The sequence below is a fragment of the Salmo salar genome, chromosome ssa05 (assembly GCF_905237065.1).
Source record: "Salmo salar chromosome ssa05, Ssal_v3.1, whole genome shotgun sequence".
In the NCBI taxonomy this organism is placed as follows: domain Eukaryota; kingdom Metazoa; phylum Chordata; class Actinopteri; order Salmoniformes; family Salmonidae; genus Salmo; species Salmo salar.
The window spans coordinates 37,763,433-37,787,029 of NC_059446.1; the positions used below are offsets into that span (position 1 = coordinate 37,763,433).

Here is a 23,597-nt window from a genome sequence, read left to right on the forward strand (position 1 = left end):
CAGCCCCAGACCATTATTCCTCCTCCACCAAACTTTACAGTTGGCACTATGCATTCGGGTAGGTAGCTTTCTCCTGGCATCCGCCAAACCCAGATTTGTCCGTTGGACTGCCAGATGGTGAAGCGTGATTCATCACTCCAGAGAACGCGTTTCCACTGCTCCAGAGTCCAATGGTGGCAAGCTTTACACCACTCCAGCTGACACTTGGCATTGCACATGGTGATCTTAGGCTTGTGTGTGGCTGCTTGGCTATGGAAACCCATTTCATGAAGCTCCCGAGGAACAGCTCTTGCGCTGACGTTGCTTCCAGAGGCAGTTTGGAACTCGGAAGTGATTGTTGCAGCCGAGGACAGACAAGGATTTTTTTGCTCTACGCGCTTCAGCACTTGATGGTCCCGTTCTGTGAGCTTGTGTGGCTTACCACTTCTCGGCTGAGCCGTTGTTGCTCCTAGACTTTTCCACTTCACAATAACAGCACTTACAGTTGACCGGGGCAGCTCTAGCAGGGAAGAAATTTGACAAACTGAGCTCTTCAGTAAGACCATTCTACTGCCAGTGTTTGTCTATGGAGATTGCATGGCTGTGTGCTCGATTTTATACACCTGTCAGCAAAATTCCAAATTCCAAATGTGATATATATATAAAAAAAAATCTCCAGTGAATCATATACCCCATCTCACTAGTGTATTCGTCCTACCCAGGACAGCGTTAGAAGTCTGTAGTGCACTGTTGTGAAGGGAAGTCTTCGTATTAGCCTATTATCGTTCTGATTTTCTGATGCTGTTGTTGACATAAATTTTTTTAATGTAACGTCTTGGTTCTTCTGCGTGCTGCTGGTATCCCAGGAGACAGGACTGTGTCTCTGTTCTCCCGGAGAATGTAGGCCAAGCCCACTTCCAAGCAGGACTGGTTGTGTTAAACAGTAAATTAATGCACCGATCTGTGTTTAACTAAATCACTGTAGTCTCGCTGGTGTTTGTAGTGCTGATTTAGATCATTTTCCCCAAAGCTATTTACTGTAGGACCCCTTCTTCCTTTGTTTGCTTGACTTGAATAGCGTTCCAGCGAAACGATGAAATATTTACAATGCAGGTCATTTACCAAGAAAACATATCTGTCTTTGGGTATGCATCTCTTTTCTTTCATTCTCCCTCTCCACCTCTCGCTCTTTATTCAGTCTCCTAGCCCCTCCCTCTCTTTCGCTCTCACTCTCCCTCCCTCTGTCTCTCGCTGTCTCGCCCTCCCTCTCTCTGTCTCTCTCATTCCTCTCCTCGTGTAAACCCTTTTACTGCTTCAAGATTCATTTCTTTGGAGATGAAAACGAATGATATTATAATATACTTTCATCATCCGTCCTTTTTTATCTGAAAATACACACACACACACACACACACACACACACACACACACACACACACACACACACACACACACACACACACACTGGGGAGCTGTAAAGTGAGAAAGCGAGTGTGCGAGAAAAGGGAATTAGCTGATGTACTTTGCACGGGTATAAATATTTGAACAAAATGGTTTGTTTATTATTACAATCTCCCCACTTAATGCGCTCTCGTTTTTCTCCTTTCTCTTGTTTCCCTCCTTTCTCTCGTTACTCAGCTCCATCTGTTTCTGTGTGCCACTACAGTCAATCATTATGAGAAGGGTTCACAGAAGCGCTAATCCACAGGCTCATTTCTCCATCCTTCATTCGTACGGCTATATCTCCCGTTCTGTGTGTCATAGCCACTCATCATTAGACTGCTCACGTACAATATTACAGTCAACCCCTGATTGAGTGAGGAAAAGGAGTGCATTTGAATTGGTCCTGGTGAACTGCAACAGAGTTTTTCCATTTTTTTTGTTTTTTGTGCAAGACAAAATAAAACATTCTTAACCTCTAATGCAGGATTCGATAGAATCGAAGGAACAGTTATCCAATCCGTACTCATCAGCAGACAACAGATTTCTCAGTGCTTCAAGGAAGAGAATACTGAAAGTACTGAACTTGTATCTGAATGGCCCTTTAGAAAGAAAAGGCCATATCACTGAAGGCTACATCGACCCCCCCATCTCTCCAACCAAACACAAAGCCATTATGGTGGCAATAAGACATTGAGAGTATGGGGAGGTAATGGTAAAGTCAGATGATGAATGGCACTGTGTTTACAACCAGAGAGGATGATGGGAGTCTGATTTAGGCACCTTGGTAACGGGCAACACACCCTCTGGGGGAGAAGTGTGTGTGTGTGTGTGGCATCAAAGTTAACATTGTGTGGTTAGACAATGGCAAACAAGACAATATTGAACTGGAAAGCGATAAAATAACCAAAACACAGCAGTCCATTCTTGAAATCATCATCGAGACATCCAGTACCATCAGTCTGAGAAATGCTCTAGCACTTTTGACCGGCAAATATAATCTCATGAAGTATTCTAGTGTTGCTTCCATACAGCAGCACTCTCTCTGCCATTGAGCAGTTTGTTCATATAATATTGAGATGAATGTAGCGACGAGTGCAGGGATCCATCTGAGCTGTCTGAATATTCCGTTCAAAAGTTTGGGGTCACTTAGATATGTCCTTGTTTTTGAAAGAAAAGCACATTTTTTTTGTCCATTAAAATACCATCAAATTAATCAGAAATACAGTATGGACATTGTTAATGTTGTAAATGACTATTACAGCTGGAAACTGCAGATTTTTTATGGGATATCTGTATAGGCGTACAGAGGCCCATTATCAGCAACCATCACTCCTGTGTTCCAATGGCACGTTGTGTTAGCTAATCCAAGTTTATTATTTTAAAAGGCTAATTGATCATTAGAAAACCCTTTTGCAATTATGTTTACACAGCTGAAAACTGTCGTTCTGATTAAAGAAGCAATAAAACTGGCCTTCTTTAGACTAGTTGAGTATCTGGAGCATCAGCATTTGTGGGTTCGAGTACAGGCTAAAAATGGCCAGAAACAAAGAACTTTCTTCTGAAACTCGTCAGTCTATTCTTGTTCTGATAAATGAAGGCTATTCCATGTGAGAAATTTCCAAGAAACTGAAGATCTTATATAACGCTGTGTACTACTCCTTTCACAGAACAGCGCAAACTGGACCTAACCAGAATAGAAAGAGGATTGGGAGGCCCCGGTGCACAACTGAGAAAGACGACAAGTACATTAGAGTGTCTAGTTTGAGAAACGGACGCCTCACAAGTCCTCAACTGGCAGCTTCATTAAATAGTACCCGCAAAACAACAGTCTCAATGTCAACAGTGAAGAGAAGACTCCGGGATGCTGGGCTTCTTGTGCACTGAGGCCTCCCACTCCTCTTTCTATTCTGGTTAGAGCCAGTTTGCGCTGTTCTGTTAAGGGAGTAGTACACAGCATTGTACGAGATATTCCGTTTCTTGGCAATTTCTTGCATGGAATAGACTGATGACGTTTCAGAAGAAAGGTCTTTGTTTCTGGCCATTTTGAGCCTGTAATCGAACCCGCAAATGCTGATGCTCCTGATACGCAACTAGTCTAAAGAAGGCCAGTTTTATTGCTTCTTTAGTCAGCGCACAACAGTTTTCAGCTGTGCTAACATAATTGCAAAAAAGTTTTATAATGATCAATTAGCCTTTTAAAATGATGAACTTGGATTAGCTAACACAACGTGCCATTGGAACACAGGAGTGATGGTTGCTGATAATGGGCCTCTGTACGCCTACGTAGATATTCCATAAAAAAATCTGCAGTTTCCAGCTACAATAGTCATTTACAATATTAACAATGTCGACACCGCATTTCTGATCAATTTGATGTTATTTTAATGGACAAACAATGTGCTTTTCTTTCAAAATCAAGGCCATTTCTAAGTGACCTCAAACGTTTAATCGTAGTGTACATACTTACACACACACACACACACATGTATGTATGTATGTATGTATGTATGTATGTATGTATGTATGTATGTATGTGTGTGTGTGTGTATATATATATATATATATATATATATATATATATACACACACACACAGTGACATCTGGCAGTGAGTTTGGGCTGACTGGTTCTATGGTGCCTGTGGGTGCTGATGGCTAAGGTTCTATGGTTCCATGGTTCTGTGATTCAGAGCTGGGTTCCCGGAGAGAGTTGTGGACTCTGCCAGAACCGACAGCAGGAGAGACAGAGAGCCCAGAACCCACGCCAGAACTCTGATTCCCACTGGGCCTGTATTTGTGTGTGTGTGTGTGTGTGCGCTCTGTGAAGCTTCTGGAGATTGCAGTGATATCACAGAAAACACCATATGACTTTTCTCTCTTTGTCCCTGTGTGAGATTCCTGTTACAGTACAAACTGTGTTTCTCTCCCCATTGTGTTTGGAACAGCAGTGACAGATGCCAACAGGTTTACCTCAATTTGTTTCTGGGGCACAGGGTTTCTCCCCGCCTCTCCCAGGGGCTGTCAGTGTATTCTTCCCCAACACTCATCTGTTATTACCTCTGTCCGTGGGGTATGATTTAGCTGTCAATGGAACAGTGATGAGATGACATCATCACTGTGCTGCCAGCTCTAGGTCCTTTCGGAGGTGCGGCAGGGGAGGGGAGGATGATGGGAGGATGATGGGAGATTCGCACCAGTGGCTTCACAAACAGCTCAGTCACAGGGAGCAACCACCCATTGGCTCAAATGAAAGGGTAGCACTTTAACAGGAAATAATATGTGACATTCTTTGATGGTTTAAGTGCGGTACATGTTCAGCACTCTCTCTGAGTATGGTGTGTGTGTGTGTGTGTGTGTGTGTGTGTGTGTGTGTGTGTGTGTGTGTGTGTGTGTGTGTGTGTGTGTGTGTGTGTGTGTGTGTGTGTGTGTGTGTGTGTCCCTTCATGATAGCACGCCGTGTCGGTCCATCTCGTTGCGTTGCCGTGGTAACAGCCCATTGCCCTGTTAACTTGTTTTGCCATTAGCCCTGGTTACCCCCGACTACCATGCCTGGTTAGCCCCTTTGGCTCATGATGCTTAATGACCTGTACTGTCTCTCTGTGTGTGTGTGTGTGTGTGTGTGTGTGTGTGTGTGTGTGTGTGTGTGTGTGTGTGTGTGCGCGTGTGTGCGCGTGTGTGTGTCCAGTTCATGTCTCTATGTGTGTGTGTGTCCAGTTCATGTCTCTATGTGTGTGTGTGTGACGTGTTTATCTCTGTATGAATGTATGTACAGTATGTGTGTCGGACAGTGAATATCTGCATGTGTTTGTGAGAGTGTCTGAGGCTCCATGGTCTGATTGATGGGACCTACAAGGCTCTGGTAACTTTGCCCAATTACCCAGAAAATTGTATCCTGCCGCAGTGATGGACTAACATGCTCATGGGGAGAGAGGGAAGAGGAGGAGGACGGAAGAGGAGGCGGAGGAAAGGACGAAAAGAGTGGGTGTCATATCTAAGCTGTGTGCGCTAGCGTAAGAGACAGAGAGAGAGACTGAGTTCAATGAATGGGGGGGGGGGGTGAAAATGAGGTGACACAAACAGATCATGTAAAAGCAAATGGCCCTTGCTTTAACAAGTGGAGAAAAGGGAATCAGTTTAAAACATGTTGGTTTAGGAAGGGGTGGGTATGCATAGTTGCTACTGTGAATGGTGCGTCTGTATCTCTGTGTGTACATGTGACTGTGTGTGAGAGATCTCTCTCTCTCTTGTCATGAGTGCGTCTGTCTGCGCCGGCTGATAAGGTGACAGCTGGCTCAGAGGTGACACCGTGGCCTTTTCGCACATGCTCATATCGCCCTACCCCAGTGACAAGACATCACCGCCTCGCCGTGGGTGACAAGCAGCGCACACACTGCTCTCAGGTCAGATCCTGAAGGCGCAGTGGGGAGAGGTAATGACAGTGGACAGCTAAAGGCTGATTTCAGATCAGAGGAATATGAGATACAGTACCAGGAGCAGGGCTGTTTCTAAGTCAGATCCTGCACGTAGCAGTGGGAAAGGAGGTAATAGGGGTCCATCTCTAGAAGCTGTCCCCAGGTCAAATTCAGTGTCAGTCAATCAAGAGAAGTTACCCCTGCTACTTTGTGTTGATGTGCACTGTACTTTGATATAATTATTATTATTGATATTTAGTATGTTTTTTCTGTGGCTGTGTTTGTATTGTGTGTGTGTGTGTGTGTGTGTGTGTGTGTGTGTGTGTGTGTGTGTGTGTGTGTGTGTGTGTGTGTGTGTGTGTGTGTGTGTGTGTGTGTGTGTGTGTGTGTGTGTGTGTGTGTGTGTGTGTGTGTGTGTGTGTGTGTGTGTGTGTGTGTGTGTGTGTGTGTGTGTGTGTGTGTGTTACTGTGTGTGTGTGTGTGTGTGTGTGTTACTGGGTGTGTATGATTTAATGTTTTTATGTTCATCTTGTTTGGTGATATCTTGCTCCCACTGTAAAGGAGATGAGAGCTATATGTCTTCATAGCAGGCAGAGGTCATGTTCTCTTTGTGTATTAGTGTCCTTATCTTACCAACCTACATGTACACACACACACATACACACACACACACACGCTAAGAGTGTACAGTGTGGGTAAGCCGAGGCACTTTCTGCTCTCAGATCTGACTGACTGCAGCAATATGCAATTTCAGAGGCTGCCTTGTAGCCATTAAAATGTCAGCCATGTCCTGGCATTTACCTCAACATTTACCATTTACAGGATGGAGGGAAAACATTCACACACACACACACACACACACACACACACACACACACACACACACACACACACACACACACACCACTAGACGCACACAGCCGAATGCGCACACACTCCCATACAGATCTGCCATCTTAATTGGATCCCTCTCTTGTCACATAGAATTGCAAATTGTAGTGCATTCAAGGTTTAAAAAGGCTTCTAAAATGTGTCATTTTTAACTTTTAAATTTAACTTGATTTGCCCACATGAAAAATGCATCAATCCCTATAAAAATGTCCACTACTTATAATTCGCATAACAATTTAAAATGTCCTTTTGCTGCAGGGTCAAATAAAAAAGAATGTATAGTACCGGCCAACAGTTTGGAAACACCTACTCATTCCAGGGTTTCTTTATTTTTACTATTTTCTACATTGTAGAATAATAGTGAAGACAGCAAAACTATGAAATAACACATATGGAATCATGTAGTAACCAAAAAAGTGTTTAACAAATCTAAATATATTTTTGATTCTTCGAAGTAGCCACCCTTTGCCTAGATGACAGCTTTGCACACTCTTGGCATTCTCTCAACCAGCTTCATGAGGTAGTCACCTGGAATTCATTTCACTTTTGTTAAAAGTTCATTTGTGGAATTTCATTCCTTCTTAATGCGTTTGAGCCAATCAGTTGTGTTGTGACAAGGTAGGGATGGTATACAGAAGATAGCCCAGTCTATCTGGAAAATTTCAAGAACTTTGGAAGTTTCTTCAAGTGCAGTCGCAAAAACCATCAAGCGCTATGATGAAACTGGCTCCCATGAGGACCGCGACAGGAAAGGAAGACCCAGAGTTACCTCTGCTGCAGAGGATAAGTTCATTAGAGTTAACTGCACCTCAGATTGCAGCCCAAATAAATGCTTTAGAGTTCAAGTAACAGACACATCTCAACATCAACTGTTCAGAGGACACTGCATGAATCAGGCCTTCATGGTCGAATTGCTGCAAAGAAACCACTACTAAAGAAGAAGAGACTTGCTTGGGCCAAGAAAAGAGCAATGGACATTAGACCGGTGGATATTTGTCCATTGATCGGATGAGTCCAAATTTGAGATTTTTGGTTCCAACCGCCGTGTCTTTGTGAGACATGGCTACCATAGCATTCTGCAGCGATACGGCATCCCATCTGGTTTGTGCTTAGTGGGACTATCATTTGTTTTTCAACAGGACAATGACCCAACACACCTCCAGGCTGTGTAAGGGCTATTTGACAAAGAAGTAAAGTGTTGGAGTGCTGCATCAAATGACCTGGCCTCCACAATCACCCGACCTTGCATGCTTTATTTTCAGTGCACTTTAAATGCATCACCATGTTAAAACAATATAAAAATAAAAAAACAAGCATGCTTGTACGCAGACACATGCACACACACATTCACATGGATACATATGTCACAGTGTGACAACACATGTACACACATGTACTGCCCTCACACACCACTCTCTGCCTTCCCCAAGCCATTAGGCTCTGCCCTGGCCTTGTCCCATCTTATTGGGCCGTTTCCATAAGGTCCAGATTGGATCAGTGTCCAGCCAATGATCAGTGTCCAGCCAATGATAAAAATGCTCCATTTCCTCCCGGTCCAAGTCCTTCTCTCCCAGAGCCGATTTATTTGTCCCCGACTCTTTTTCCTCTGCTCCTTTTCTATTGGCTGGGAATGGAGACGGGAAACACGGCAGCCAAGTTTAAGCATAAAGAAGACAGATGAAGAGAGAGAGAGAAGAGTTCTTGGCTACAAATCACAAACATTCCTTCCAAAAGCCCCAGTGTTAGAATCAGTATTCTGAAGATGTATGGGGCTGTAATGCAGGCCCAGGCCCTTTTGCTTATGGGCGTGTCCTGCAGATTTGTGTTTGTGTGATTTGTAATGCATTATCTGGTGAAAGGATTGAAAGGGAGGATTACAAATAGCAGTCCCCCTTATCTCTGCCAGTCCAACACCCCGTTGTACACACACACACGTGAAAATCCTGAAAAGGTTCTATAGCTGTACCATTGAGAGCATATTGACTGGCTGCATCAGTGTTGGTATGGCAATAGCACCGCCCTCAATCGCATGGCGCTACATAGGGTTTTGCGGACAGCCCAGCACATTACTGGGGCTGAGCTCCCTGCCATCCAGGACCTCTATATCAGGCGGTGTGAAAAGAAGGCCCGGAAAGTCGTCAAAGACCCCAAGCCATAGACTATTTTCTCTGCTCCGGCACGGCAAGAGGTACCGGTGCATCAAGTCTGACACCAAAAGGCTCTTGAGCAGCTTCTATCCCCAGGCAAAATGACTGATACATAGCTAATAAAATAGCTACACGCACATTCGCAGGGCCCTACACACTCACACACACTGTCACTCATACACACGCACACCCACTCACATGCAAGCTGCTGCTACTCTTATATTCTCTTGCCTAGTCACCTTACCCTTGTACATATCTACCTCAGTCACACCAGTATCCCTGCACATGTAAATATGGCATTAGAACTGATTTTTAAATATTTCATGTATATAGTATGCTTACTTTATTGTGTCTTCTCGTTCTTATTTCTCGTGTTTTTTTTGTAGTAATACATTTATTGATTATTGCATTTTTGGGTTTAGAGCTTGCAAGAAAGGCATTTCACTGTACTTGAAGCTTGCAACTTGAAACACACACACACACACAGTCTTAAAACGAACCTTGCGTTAAAAAAATTGGAGTGCCGCTGTTTCCCAATGTTCTTGAACTTGGGATTTCATTTGAAGCTACATACTGTTATTGGGTGATTCCACACCAGTGGGAGTGGAAAATATTTTTGGTATCTCCGATTGATCTGGCACTTCTCATATAGGAACTTCATTGGGAGAAAGGATGTTTAACATGCTTTTTACATGTGTATCACAAACCATTTTTTGGGCGAAAATCCTGATGAAATTTGCCAATTTAGGCCCTTTTTAAACATATACATGCCTCCTGTTAGACCCTAGGATCCATGAACTGTACATGATACAGACAACCTCTTGGTCTCATTATACTCCTTATAGTGTGCTCTGACATATGGAGTATGTCTAGATTCTGAAATACACATTTTCACAATTTACTCAACATTAGGATTATAAACTCAGAAAAAAAAGAAACGTCCTCTCACTGTCAGCTGCGTTTATTTTCAGCAAACTTAACATGTGTAAATATTTGTATGAACGTAACAAGATCCATCAAATGAGACATACACTGAACAAGTTCCACAGACATGTGACTAACAGAAATGGAATAATGTGTCTCTGAACAAAGGGGTGTTCAAAATCAAAAGTAACAGTAAGCATCTGTTGTGGCCACCAGCTGCATTAAGTACTGCAGTGCATCTCCTCCTCATGGACTGCACCAGATTTGCCAGTTCTTGCTGTGAGATGTTACCCCACTCTTCCACCAAGGCACCTGCAAGTTCCTGGACATTTCTGGGGGGAATGGCCCTAGCCCTCACCCTCCGATCCAACAGGTCCCAGACGTGCTCAATGGGATTGAGATCCGGGCTCTTTGCTGGCCATGGCAGAACACTGACATTCCTGTCTTGCAGGAAATCACGCACAGAACAAGCAGTATGGCTGGTGGCATTGTCATGCTGGAGGGTCATGTCAGGATGAGCCTGCAGGAAGGGTACCACATGAGGGAGGAGGATGTCTTCCCTGTAACGCACAGCATTGAGATTGCCAGCAATGGCAACAAGCTCAGTCCGATGATGCTGTGACACACCGCCCCAGACCATGATGGACCCTCCACCTCCAAATCAATCCCGCTCCAGAGTACAGGCCTCGGTGTAACGCTCATATCCTTTGAAGATAAACGCGAATCCGACCATCACCCCTGGTGACAAAAACTTTTTGCCAGTTCTGTCTGGTCCAGTGACGTTGGGTTTGTGCCCATAGGCGACATCTGGTGAGGACCTGCCTTACAACAGGCCTACAAGCCCCCAGTCCAGCCTCTCTCAGCCTATTGCGGACAGTCTGAGCACTGATGGAGGGATTGTGCGTTCCTGGTATAACTTGGGCAGTTGTTGTTGCCATCCTGTACCTGTCCCGCAGGTGTGATGTTCGGATGTACCGATCCTGTGCAGGTGTTGTTACACGTGGTCTGCCACTGTGAGGATGATCAGCTGTCCGTCCTGTCTCCCTGTAGCGCTGTCTTAGGCGTCTCACAGTACGGACATTGCAATTTATTGCCCTGGCCACATCTGCAGTCCTCATGCCTCCTTGCAGCATGTCTAAGGCACATTAAAGCAGATTAGCAGGAACCCTGGGCATCTTTCTTTTGATGTTTTTCAGAGTTAGTAGGAAAGGCCTCTTTAGTGTCCTACGTTTTCATAAATGTGACCTTAATTGACTACCATCTGTAAGCTGTTCGTGTCTTAATGACCGTTCCACAGGTGCATGTTCAAAAATGGTTTACGGTTCATTGAACAAGCATGGGAAACAGTGTTTAAACACTTTACATTGAAGGTCTGTGAAGTTATTTAGATTTTTTTACGAATTATCTTTGAAAGACAGGGTCCTGGAAAAGGGACGTTTCTTTTTTTGCCGAGTTTATTAATATGAATATCTCAAATCAACCTTTTTTTTGTTGATTTTGTTAATTTTAAGACGTTGTTTGGAACAATTAGTCTACAAGTTCGTCACATTTCCAGAGTGGGCTCTCTGCCAATTCTGAAGTTATGATCAAGCACCACCAACACAGTGAATGGTAAATGGATTCAAAGGAAACTCCCTCTGCTGGTGATTTGCTGAATATGCAGTAGGCACTCACAAACACACAGTGTTCAACTATCATTTTTCGATGAAATACGGCCTCATACAGTTCAGATTCTCTGTAGCCTACTATAACACTGTCCAATATTGTCATTACATTGTTTTTGTATTAGCTGACCCACTGCAGAGAGGAAGAACAAGAGAAAGATAGAAAGAGAGAGACAATGACAGAGGAAACGGAAGTGGAAGTAGACGTGAGTCTGAGTCACCGATCTCTGTGCTTGGCCACCAGGTAATGCAGTTTACTGTAGAGGACGAGAGGAGAACTGTCTGACTGAACGACCGAATAGAGAGGCAGTTTGCAGAGCTGAGAGGCAGTTTGCAGGGATGGTGTGTGTCAAGCTTCTCAGAGAAGGAGTGCTGATTTAGGATTAGTTTTGCCTTTTTGGTTTAGGATCAGTTTTGCCTTTTATATCACAATGAATGAGATTACATGCACAGGGGGGGCTAATCCCAAATCAGCACTCCTGCTCTGAGATGCTTGAGACATACGTGTACAGCCCATGGACTGGCTCTGTAAGTCTCATCTCATTGTAAGTCTCTGTTCTGTTACATATTGATCCTAGCTGATGTTGTCTGTAGACCTTATCACAGCATATTTTCCCCTTCCTCACTCCCTCTCTTTTATGAATGCATACAGATGCGTACAACCAGACACCACCCTCTACTCCATAATTCTGGATGTAGCCCCATAGCCCTTGATGGTGGCTACTTAACATTTAGAGAGAAAGAAGGAGACCGAGAGAGACAGAGAGAGAGAGAGAGAGAGAGGAGAGTGAGAAAAGAGCAAGAGTGAGAGAGGAGAGAGAACAAACGATAACAGCTCCACAGGTCTATGGGAGACTGTGAGAACAAATGTATAATTTCATTTTAATGCGCTGAGGGTAAGAGGCGCTGCTCTCCAGGCGCTCGCCACGCGTTGTTTACTGGGCTGATTTTAATGGGTTGTTGGCCACATCATAAAAAAAGCCACTCTGTATCACCAGCAGTGACCTCGGGCTGAGCTGTTATCTAGCCTGCTTCAAAGAGGCTCACGTTCCCTGTGATGTATCACCAACACACACAGATGTGGAGACACACTCACTTAATTCAGGCCGCTGCGTACACACACACACCACGGGTGCTGTCAAACTGCCCAATCATGTCCTCTAAAGTAATTGAATTCCTATTTAAACATAGAGAGATGAGGACAAGGTGGAGGGAGGGGGTGAGGGAGTGGTGGGGGAACATAGCCGGGAGATGGAAGGGAGAGGTGGAGGGGTGAATTAGGGCGACGAGAGGTGATGAAGCAGCGAGTGCAGCCCAGATTCCTCTGAAATTGATTTTTACAGCATAGTGCAGCGCTATCAATTTGCAAAGGGAGGACAAAAACCAACAACAAGCGAAACCACATACCAAAATGAACCTCAGGATCGATGGTGTACAACTCCAACGTGCGTCGGTGCTGCTGCGCTGGCTGTTTTAACAGAGCTAGTGTAAACAACACATGAGGGAGAGAGAGGATCAGGTGAACACAGATAATCCTAGTGGTTTTACAACTGTCCTCTGAGAGAAAGAATAGATGGTTCATCTCCTCTTGTCTTCTCCTCCCCTCTTCTCTTTGTTTCCTACTCTTATCCTCTTTTTATCTCCTCCCCTGCTACCCTCCTCTTCTCCTCTCTTCCTCTCCACTGTTTGTCTCCTCCACTTCTCTCCTCTTCCCTCTTCCACTACCTAATACAAAAACAGGAGATCGAGAATCAAGGTGAATAAACATCTGAGTAATGGCCAGAGGTTTGTCCCCATTTTGTTTTTGGCAAGGATCACGCCATCGGGCCAAATGCCAAGATGTCAGAGTGACAATGGAGGGCATAGTTAGAGAGAGAGAGAAGAGTAAAATCGCACTGTAGAGAGAGGGAGGGAGAGGAGGGAAAGTGAGAGAACAGGCCAACGAGGGGGAGAAAAGAGATCACTTCTGGAGAGGATAAGTTGGGGACTACAAGACACTGGCTGTAATGAGAAAGAGAAATAGAGGAATGGAGAAAGACAAAGAGGATGGGTAAAGAATGAAACTGGGAGGATGAAAGAAAGAGAGAAAGTTAGAGGACGAGAGGAAATACAAAAATAGGCGTGGTGTAGCCAAAGAAGTCTGCCACTTCCCAAAACCTGGGTCCCCTGGGTTCCCCCATAACCACCCCTTGCCATAGACCTTTGCCAGCACTGCCCTTCCACACTTCTGTTAGGTAGTTTCTACAACACGCTACAGCTCACTGCTACTTCCACACTCCATTCCCCCAGGGGGCAGCAGCAACCTTGTCCAGATGCTGTGCCTGGTTGATAAGCACATCAGGTGTTGCCAATTAGGGTGATCGTCAGTCAGTGTCTCAGCTTTCAAGTTGTGAGGCTGCTGTCTTTGTTTAGTGGCCATGAGGACTTTCGTTTGTTGTTGAGTCTTTAATTTGGGCATGACTTTGGTATTTTTCCTTTTTGTAAATATTTAGGTTTCGTCACCATCTGACTGACTTGTTGCAAAGGTGGCATCCTATGACGGTGCCACGTTAAAAGTCACTGACCTATTCAGTAATGCCATTCTACTGCCAATGTTCGTCTATGGAGATTGCATGGCTGTGTGCTCAATTTTATACACCTGTCAGCAACGGGTGTGGCTGAAGTAGCCGAATCCACAAATTTGAAGGGGTGTCCGCATACTTTTGTATATATACAGTATAGTCTCCCTGGACACATGTACATTCAACACTTAGGTGCAAACGCTGGTTTCTTACATAAATGCACACATTCATTCAGGTTACAGACCATGTAAATAGGCCTAGGACCCCTAGACAAAGCGAGTGCCACAATACCCGTAGGCTAGTTATGGGTTTCGTAACACACCCTCCTCCCCTCTTCCTCCTACTCCTGTTCTCTCCATCCGTCTCTCATAAATCGGCTGTGAGAGTGAAGAATAAAGAATAAGAGACATCTGTCAGTGCTACATAAAAAGCCCACTGCCTAATAAATGCATGTCCGGAATGAATTAGGAGATTAAATCATCACAAGGCATTAATGCCAGAGCCACAGCGCCAGATGAAAATCTCACGGCACCATTCTGTTTGTCCGCTCATTTCGCAGCTCCGTATTCATCATCCCTAAGGCTTTGGTAATGCTGTGTCTGCTGGGTTTGAGGGATTGGTGTGTGTGGATGTTTGTGTGGATGTGTATTGTGTGCTTTGATTGTGGATTGGTGTGTAGTTCTGGATGCATTTAATCCCTTCGTTGTGTGTATTTAAGTTATTTTTGGGGATACCGGTATATCAGTTATTTTGAACAGGACAATTGGTGTTTTTTTTTTTCTTTGCTTCTATTTCTGATGGTTATTATGATTCCACAGAGACAGAGGCGAGGCCCAGCAGACATGGGGAACCAGGAACCAAAGCCCACTCCAACCCAGGAAAGAGGAGAACAGAAGAGGGTGAGTTCTACAGTTAGCGTCATCATTCATCAACACTGTTGCGGTCCGTCTGTCTTGGGTCTCCGTCCCTCGGTTGGCAATTGATTTTTGATCGGGATGTGGGTGAAATAACAAAATCAGGAATCTGCTGTAAACTGTAATATCTCTGTAATATCTCTGTCAGGTGCATTTTAGAGCTTTGTCTCTGAGTGTGTGAGTGGGATAACCTCAGCCCACGGCTGTCATAAAGCAGCAGCGTAGCTAATTAGTTATCACCGGATCAAAGACATCCCCCTCAGTAATGTGGTGTTTTAGCACAGGCAACATAGAAAGCAGTAGTACGGTGCCTTAGCTGAAGCTAACATGAAGTTCTTAGTAATGCGACATGTTAGCCGATGCTAATGTGAAAACAGTAATACGGTGCATTAGCGGAAGCTAACATGTAGGTAGATAGTAATGTGGTGTGTTAGCGCAGGTTACCATGAAAGCATTGCTAGGGTGCATTAGCTGAAGCTAACATGTAGTACAGTGGAGGCTCCTCAGAGGAGGAAGGGGAGGACCATCCTCCAGTGAATTTCATAAAAATAAAAATAGTGAAACATTAAAAAGTTGTCCTTTTTAGATAAAACTATACTAAATATATTCACGTCACCAAATAATTGATTAAAACACACTGTTTTGCAATGGAGGTCTACGGTAGCCTCAACAGCACTCTGTAGGGTAGCACCGTGATGTAGCCGGAGGACAGCTAGTTTCCATCCTCCTCTGGGTACGTTGACTTCAATACAATACCTAGGAGGCTCATGGTTCTCACCCATTCCTTAGAATTACACAGTAATTATGACAACTTCCGGGGTTGTCCTCCAACTTATCAGAGCTTTTGCAGCATGAACTGACATGTTGTCCATCCAATCAAATTATCAGAGAATGAATCTAGTACTGAAACCATAAGCTCCAGTTGCATGCACTGCAGTGCATAACATGTGGTGAGTATTTCACTCAGAGACAGAAAGACAATAGTTGAACAGTTTTTAACAAATGTATTTCTTAAAAAATGAAGAAGCAAGAGAGAAAGAGAGGGAGAGCTAGCTATATGTCCATGTTTTTTTTCTCACTTTTGCTTTCACTTAGCTAGCGAATGCAGCTTGCTAGTTTAGCCTACTCAAACACCCCACTCAAACAGAGAGGGATGCTATGTTAGCTATGTTGCTATGGCTATCCAACACTGGAACTCTTCCAAGTTAAGGTAAGCTTTTGGTTTTATTAATTTACTAATTGCCGGGGCCTGCTAAACTGCTTGCTGACTGTACACTGTACTGCATGATTGTAGTGGGTTTATGAACACGTTAGTTCTAGTAGCTATGTTGACTAGTATGACGTTAGTTAATATGGTGACACTGATGTAGGCTGTGTGTAGCGGTTAACAGTTATGATATAAATGTTTGGCTTGGCCTGGTCACAGACAGCTGATGTGTTGTGCACTGAAGTCCACAAGCAAAGGGAAAAGGTGAGAGGAGGGGAGAGCGCATAGATGTGAGAATGAATTATACAACAACTGATCCTGCTGTTTGTATGTGGCTGCTATGAAAGTGAACTGTGTTTGCATGTGATCAGGGGTGTATTCATTCTCACCGATTCTGTTAAAAAAACCTTTCTTAAATGGAAGCAAACAAAACAGAACAGGGATAACATACCTGCATTTGTCCAATAGAAACTCTTGTTTGCAACTGTTGGACTAATGATTTACACCCTAGATCAGCTAGATGCAGGCAAGGCGATATTGAAAGTGTTACTGTCTGTCACATTGATTACTCTAGTTTTTCTCCTACGTTGTAAACTTTCATTCATACGCTAGGTTGTCGCAACCTCATGATGGGTACAGGTAAAATTCAAGTATCATGGAGTAGCCTAAACCTATCGATGTTACATTGAGCTGGATGAATGGAATATGCTATAATAGCAATAAGGCAATACTCATAAAAAAAAAAGATCACCCTCCCTCATCTGAAATGGTACCGGCCGCCACTGATGTAGTAGTTAGTAATGCAGTGTGTTAGCCAAGGCTAACATGAAAGCAGGCGCTAATATGGAGAAGAAGTGTAGCATGACCTGGCATAGGCCAACATCCTCTTAGAGTGTTGGTGTTTAGCATCGGCAAACAAGCCTTCAGATCAGTAATGTTGTGTGCATTGACTATTGAATTTTAAACGTTTAATTGTTTAGAGTGAATTAATTTCTCGAATATAAAACATGCAGTATTTAATCTAGTGTAACTTGCACAGGAAAAGCACATATCTCAAAAGTAATATCAGCATGTGTGTGTTGTCACAGGCGTCAGATTGAGTAGACCAAGGTGCAGCGTGGAATATGTTAATCTCGTAGTTCATCTTGTACTGGGCTATGGAGGCGTACTGGAGGAAGAGTGCGAGGAGCAGGCACAGGATGTACTGGGCTATGGTGGCGCACTGGAGGGAGAGTGAGCGGAGCAGGCACAGGGTACTCTGGGCCTTGGAGGCGCACTGGAGGTCTGGCGCTTAGGGCTGGCACAACCCGTCCTGGCTCGATGTTGACTATAACCGCCCGGCAAGCGCGGAGCGCTGGTACAGGACGAACTGGGCTGTGCTGGTGAATGAGGGGTACCGTGCGTAGAGCAGGTGCAGGATAACCTGGGCCGAAGAGACGCACTGGAGGCCAGATACTTTGAGCCGGTGCACTTCTCCCTGGCTGCCGGCCAACTCTAGCACGGCAACGGTGAGGAGCTTGCACCGAGTGTACCGGGCTGTGAGTACGCACTGGCGACACAGTGCGTATCACCGCATAACACGGTGCTTGCTCGGTCACTCGGGGAGTTGGCTCAGGTCTTAAACCCGCCTTTGCTAATCTAACCGTGTGCCCCCCCAAAACGTTTTTGGCCGCTGCCTCTCGGCCTCCTGTTGCTTGCCTAGCCATTCCTCCCAGTATCGCCGTTCCACCTTCGCTGCCTCTATCTCCTATTGCGGACAGCGATACTCTCCAGGCCTTGTCCAGGGTCCTGCCCCATCTAGGATCTCCTCCCAGGTCCACTCCTCTGAGCCATACTTCTTGGTCCCGCTCCTCCTCCTGGAGAGTGCACGCTGCTTGGTCCTCTTGTGGTGGGTAGTTCTGTCACAGGCGTCAGAATGAGTAGACCAAGGTGCAGCGTGGAATATGTTAATCTCGTAGTTTAATGAAAGAAATTAACACTTTACAAATTAAACAAAAAAATGACAGCAGACAGTTCCGTCAGGTACTCACAACTAAACGGAAAATAACTACCCACAAAACCCAAAGGAAAAACAGGCTGCCTAAGTATGGCTTCCAATCAGAGACAACGATAGACACATGCCTCTGATTGGAAACCATACCCGGCCAAAACATAGAACACAAAACATAGAATGCCCACCCACCTATCACACCCTGCCTAGCTAAATGGAGAAAACACAGCTCTCCTAGGTCAGAGCGTGACATGTGTATGCTAACATGAGAAAAAATGTGTTTTTCAGATGTGCATTTTAGCTCCCGGCTCTTGTTGATCATCAGAAACCTATCTGTCGGATGCATTACACAGAACACGGCGGGGAATACTTATCAGGCTCATTTATTTTCGTATGGTTCTTTTGAATTTCAGGTCCTTACATGGCTATTCTCTACAGGGGGGCAGACTAGACACTAATGACTAGAACATACTGGTCATGACCAATTTTAATCAAAGGGTGTATGTGTTTGGGTGTGTTGGGGAAAAGGGGGGAGGGGGGGGTTGTGTTTGTGTGTGTGGTTGTGTTGTCTTTTGGTTCTGCCTTTGTTCCAGGTTACCCTTGTCTTTTGAATTGACATTCAACAGATATCACTGAAAGACTTCAAAGACAGGAGAGAGAAAGTGTGTTCCTAATGGGTTGGAACAGCCTGCTACATGTGGTACATACTCAAACAAATGGGTCAGTTGTTTTTATATATATATATATATATATATATATATATAAAAAATCTATGTCGTGCCTCACTTTACTAATATATATATATATATATACCGTGCGTAGATATATATATATATTAGTAAAGTGAGGCACGACATAGAAAAATAGGGAGGGAGATAGACATAGTTCACTTAGTAAGTATTTGATGCCAAGACCTTGTTGAATATTTGATGGAACTTCCTGGTTTATTCAGGCCAATGCAGAGGTACGCCTCACCAACAATAATTGGGCTGTTATTGCCATTTAACTTTCACCCCGTAGGTCACAGACCCTCAGTTCACATGAGGGATTGAGAAAGAGAGGGAAAGACACCAAAAGTAAACAGTAAATTACTTTAGACAGAATTCATTTTGGCTGCTGATCAGCGCCCTGCAACTGGAATGATGTTGGAGCCAGGATGGTGGTGGCTGAATCCCCAGCACAGCATTGCCTCTGGAGGAAGAACATTCAGCCCTGAGCCAGAATGGCCTACGGCTCACAGCTCTACCACAGCTCAGCTGCTCTGGTCCTGTTTAATTAACACAGGGCGAATGGAAACTAGAGGGCTCAGTGGGGCAGAGGCAGTAATTCCAGACGTTGCGTGCTACAGGGCTGTAGGTGTGACCCCTGTTGACCCCTACACCAGTCTGCTACCTCCCTGACAGCATGTCAGCCTGCTCTTTAATAGGAGGCTGTCTCAGGGTGCACTGCTGTGTTGTGAATGGAACTAGACGGGCATAAGAGGAGTCAGAGCCACTCACTGTACAATAGGAGAGGGGACAGATTGCAAACAGACAGATACAGACAAGGACTCTGTTTTCTCAGGCACATTCAGACATAGAGACAGAAAGAGAGGAACAAGAAAAACGACTCCATATGCATACATGAAGAGGTGTGTGTCAATCAGGTGGACATCGATTTACAGTTTATGCACACACACACACACAGACACACAGACACACACACACACACACACACACACTATGGATCAGATAAATGGATTGCACTCTAGAGAGAGAACATCAGATGTTGGCAGCCGTACAGAAACTACAACCTCTCTGGGCAATTATAGGAAGAGGCTATTACTGTATATATGGTCTGAACACAGCCTATGCAGACAGGTTGTCACCTTGCATCAGTTAGTGTGTGTGTGTGTGTGTGTGTGTGTGTGTGTGTGTGTGTGTGTGTGTGTGTGTGTGTGTGTGTGTGTGTGTGTGTGTGTGTGTGTGTGTGTGTGTGTGTGTGTGGAGAATTGTATTATTAAAGGATGACTCAGAGTCAGGTGTTAAGCGGTCACACACACACACACACACACACACACACACACACACACCCGGCAGAGGTGGTCTGTGTGTGTTCTGGGGTCATGTTATTTCTCTGAGGTAATTGTAGAAAGCTGAAGGATCGTCGATCAAAGCTCAGTGTGTAATAAGAACAAAGCTAATCTTCCCTTTCACTGCAACACTTCTAGTCAAACAGCCTTCACTCAGCCTTCACCCAGCCTCACTCAGCCATCACCCAGCACTGGAAGCCCAGAGCTAGTCAGAGCCAGGGGTCTGGGCCCTGTCTTCTCACTCAACCGCTAATTAGTGAAATGCTGTCACGCCCTCCTCTCACTCTGACCCGCCTTCGCAAGGTCTTCTGGGTAAATGACGCCATCCATTCCTCTAAGATTCACTACCCTTTGACCTCATGGTTATAGAGGTTACATTGACTTCACTGATTGGTTGATTCTTGACACCGCTGGGTTCCTGGGTCAGGGAAATGCATCCTGGGAATTTTGTAGCATTCCAGTGTACTCTGGCTCTTCATTTGTGAAGCTCTGGTGGTAGTCTGTTTACTGTGTGTGTGTGTGTGTGTTTATGGTCCACACAACGAGAGTGGTTATTTACTGAGTGTACAAAACATTAGGAACACCTTCCTAATATGGACTTGCAAACCGCCTCCCCCCCACACACACACACATTTTTGCCCTCAGAACAGCCTAAATTTGTAAGGGCATGGACTCTACAAAGTGTCGAAAGTGTTCCACAAGGATGCTGGCCCACTATGACTCCAATGCTTCCCACCCACAGGTTTTTTCAAGTTGGCTGAATGTCCTTTGGGTTGTGGACCATTGTAGGTACACACAGGTAACTGTTGAGCGAGGAAAAACCCAGCAGTGTTGCAGTTCTTGACACAAACCAGTGCACCTGGCACCTACTACCATACCCCGTTCAAAGGCACTTCAATATTTTGTCTTGTCCATTCACCCTCTGAATGACACACATATTCCATGTCTCAGTTGTCTCAAGGCTTAAAAATCCTTCTTTAACATGCCTCCACCCCTTCACCTACACTGTTTGAAGTGGATTTAACAGGTGACGTCAATTAGGGATTATAGCTTTCACCTGGATTCACCTGGTCAGTCTACGTCATGGAAAGACCTAATGTTTTGTACACTCAGTGTAGAACATCCATTAGTTTGTGCAGTCTATGCATGTACAGGTCTACCTTCTGGTTTGTGTCAGTCTGTCTGGACCACTGAGCTTCACCACATTGTCTCTATCTCACTGCTCTCATTTCGTTCTGTGTTGCTGCATAACGTTTGCATTTCGTTTCTCTGAGTGTGTGTTTTTGTATTCTGTGGGCGTAATTAGTCGGTGAGTGACCTTGGGGGTCCCGGGCGGCGGCGACGGTAACAGTGCTTGGTTAACCGTTAGATAGCGTGTTTATTTTTGGTGATGGAGGAGATGGTACGGGGAGACGGCTGATTTAATGTAATGAAACGGTCTGTTATTCTAACAGAGCCAATAAGCTGCTCTGAGACAGAGCGGACAGGATATCAGTCCACACTGTGTGTGTGTGTGTGTGTGTGTGTGTGTGTGTGTGTGTGTGTGTGTGTGTGTGTGTGTGTGTGTGTGTGTGTGTGTGTGTGTGTGTGTGTGTGTGTTTCCGCGTCTCATCAAACTGTAATATCATGTGTCCCAGAGGACCTGAGGTAGATATGCGATGTTCAGACATCTCTCCCTCTTCAAATATTGAAGTACCTCTCTTCTGCCCATTACGATGGTTATAAATGTCACGGCCCATAACTCTGCTGTGACAAACGATTACAGCCGACTCAACAGGCGGTGTGTGCGTGTGTGTGTGGGTGTATTATAAATGTCAGCCCTCATATCTCACCTGCGGTAAATGTGTCCTAAGGACCATAGTGTGTGTGCGTGCGTGTGTGTGTGTGTATATATGTCTATGCTAGCAGATGTGTTTTTACTGTTTGCTCATATTTTCTATTGGCGTACTTTAGTCGAGCTTCACTCTAGATTATCTAGTTGTGGCCCCTGTCCCTCAACAGAGTAAACTTCTCTTTCACTTGGAAGCTGCCTCCCAAAAGGCCATGTATTATAAGAATGTATTTAGCATTCTTTAAATCTTCTTTTAAAGTAGTTTGCTACTTTGCTTTGAGCAAAACCTTGAGAAAACGATATTCTGACAAAGCCACTGTGTGTGGAGGGTGTGTGCCTCTGTTAGTTGGTGTGTGCGCAGGTGGGCTGTTTACCCCTTTCCTCTTCACTCTGTGTGTGTGTGTGTGTGTGTGTGTGTGTGTGTGTGTGTGTGTGTGTGTGTGTGTGTGTGTGTGTGTGTGTGTGTGTGTGTGTGTGTGTGTGTTTTGCTTCCAGGAGAGTCGGACAGTGATGAATATTCATGCTCTGAAAGTGATAGGACTCTTCAATTGGGCTTTGGGGCCTCTCTCTCTCTCTGTATCTGTCTCTCTCTCTGTAAGAACTAGAGGCTTTCTCATTGCATCAGACGCATATTTTCCCATAAGCCACTGGGGTTTATTCTCCAACATGTGGACTGAAATGGCCTCTGTTTATCTCTGCTATTCTTCAATTACATGCAGAATAAAATTTAACCTCAGTGGATTTCATTTCTCACCCATTCATTCTGTTCAATTGCTCATCTTCCCGAGAGGCTCTCCATGGTCTTTCATCCCTCTATCATTTATCCTCTCCCTCACTCCCTTTATCCTGATCCAGCGCTCACTCCCTATTCTACTGTAGGCCAAACGGAATCACACCCTGTGGAGTTCCTACAAATGGATAATATACTGTGTATATGTACAGTACCAGGTCAAAGTTTGCACACACAAACTCATTCAAGGGTTTTTCTTTATTTTACATTGCAGAATACATTGTAGAATAAAAGCGAAGACATCAAAACTATGAAATAACACATATGGAATCATGTAGCAACCAAAAAAGTGTTTAACAAATCAAAATATATTTTACATTTTAGATTCTTCAAAGTAGCCACCCTTTGCTCTGATGACAGCTTTGCACACTCTTGGCATTCTCTCAACCATCTTCACCTGGAAGGCTTTTCCAACAGTCTTGAAGGATTTCCCACATATGCTGAGCACTTGTTGGCTGTTTTTCCTTCACTCTGCTGTCCAACTCATCTGATGCAGCACTCCATCACTCTCCTTTTGGTCAAATAGCCCTTACACAGCCTGGAGGTGTGTTGGGTCATTGTCCTGTTGAAAAACAAATGATAGTCCCTCTAAGCACAAACCAGATGGGATGGCATATTGCTGCAGAATGCTGTGGTAGCAATGCTGGTTAAGTGTGCCTTGAATTCTAAATAAATCACCATCACACCTCCTCCTCCATGCTTCATGGTGGGAACCACAAATGTATAGATTATAGAGACAAAGTAGAGTCGCAATTCAACGGCTCAGACACGAGAG

General features: G+C 44.6%; 1 protein-coding gene across 2 annotated transcripts in view; it reads left to right on the forward strand.

Annotated features, from left to right (window-relative positions):
* Positions 1-23,597, forward strand: part of LOC106604788 (testican-1) — a 248,527-nt gene that overhangs the window by 137,156 nt on the left and 87,774 nt on the right. For both annotated transcript variants that reach the window (XM_014199822.2, XM_014199823.2), the window contains one exon: positions 14,838-14,918. In XM_014199822.2, coding sequence (XP_014055297.1) covers positions 14,838-14,918 — 81 coding nt within the window. The remainder of the gene's footprint in view (positions 1-14,837; positions 14,919-23,597) is intronic.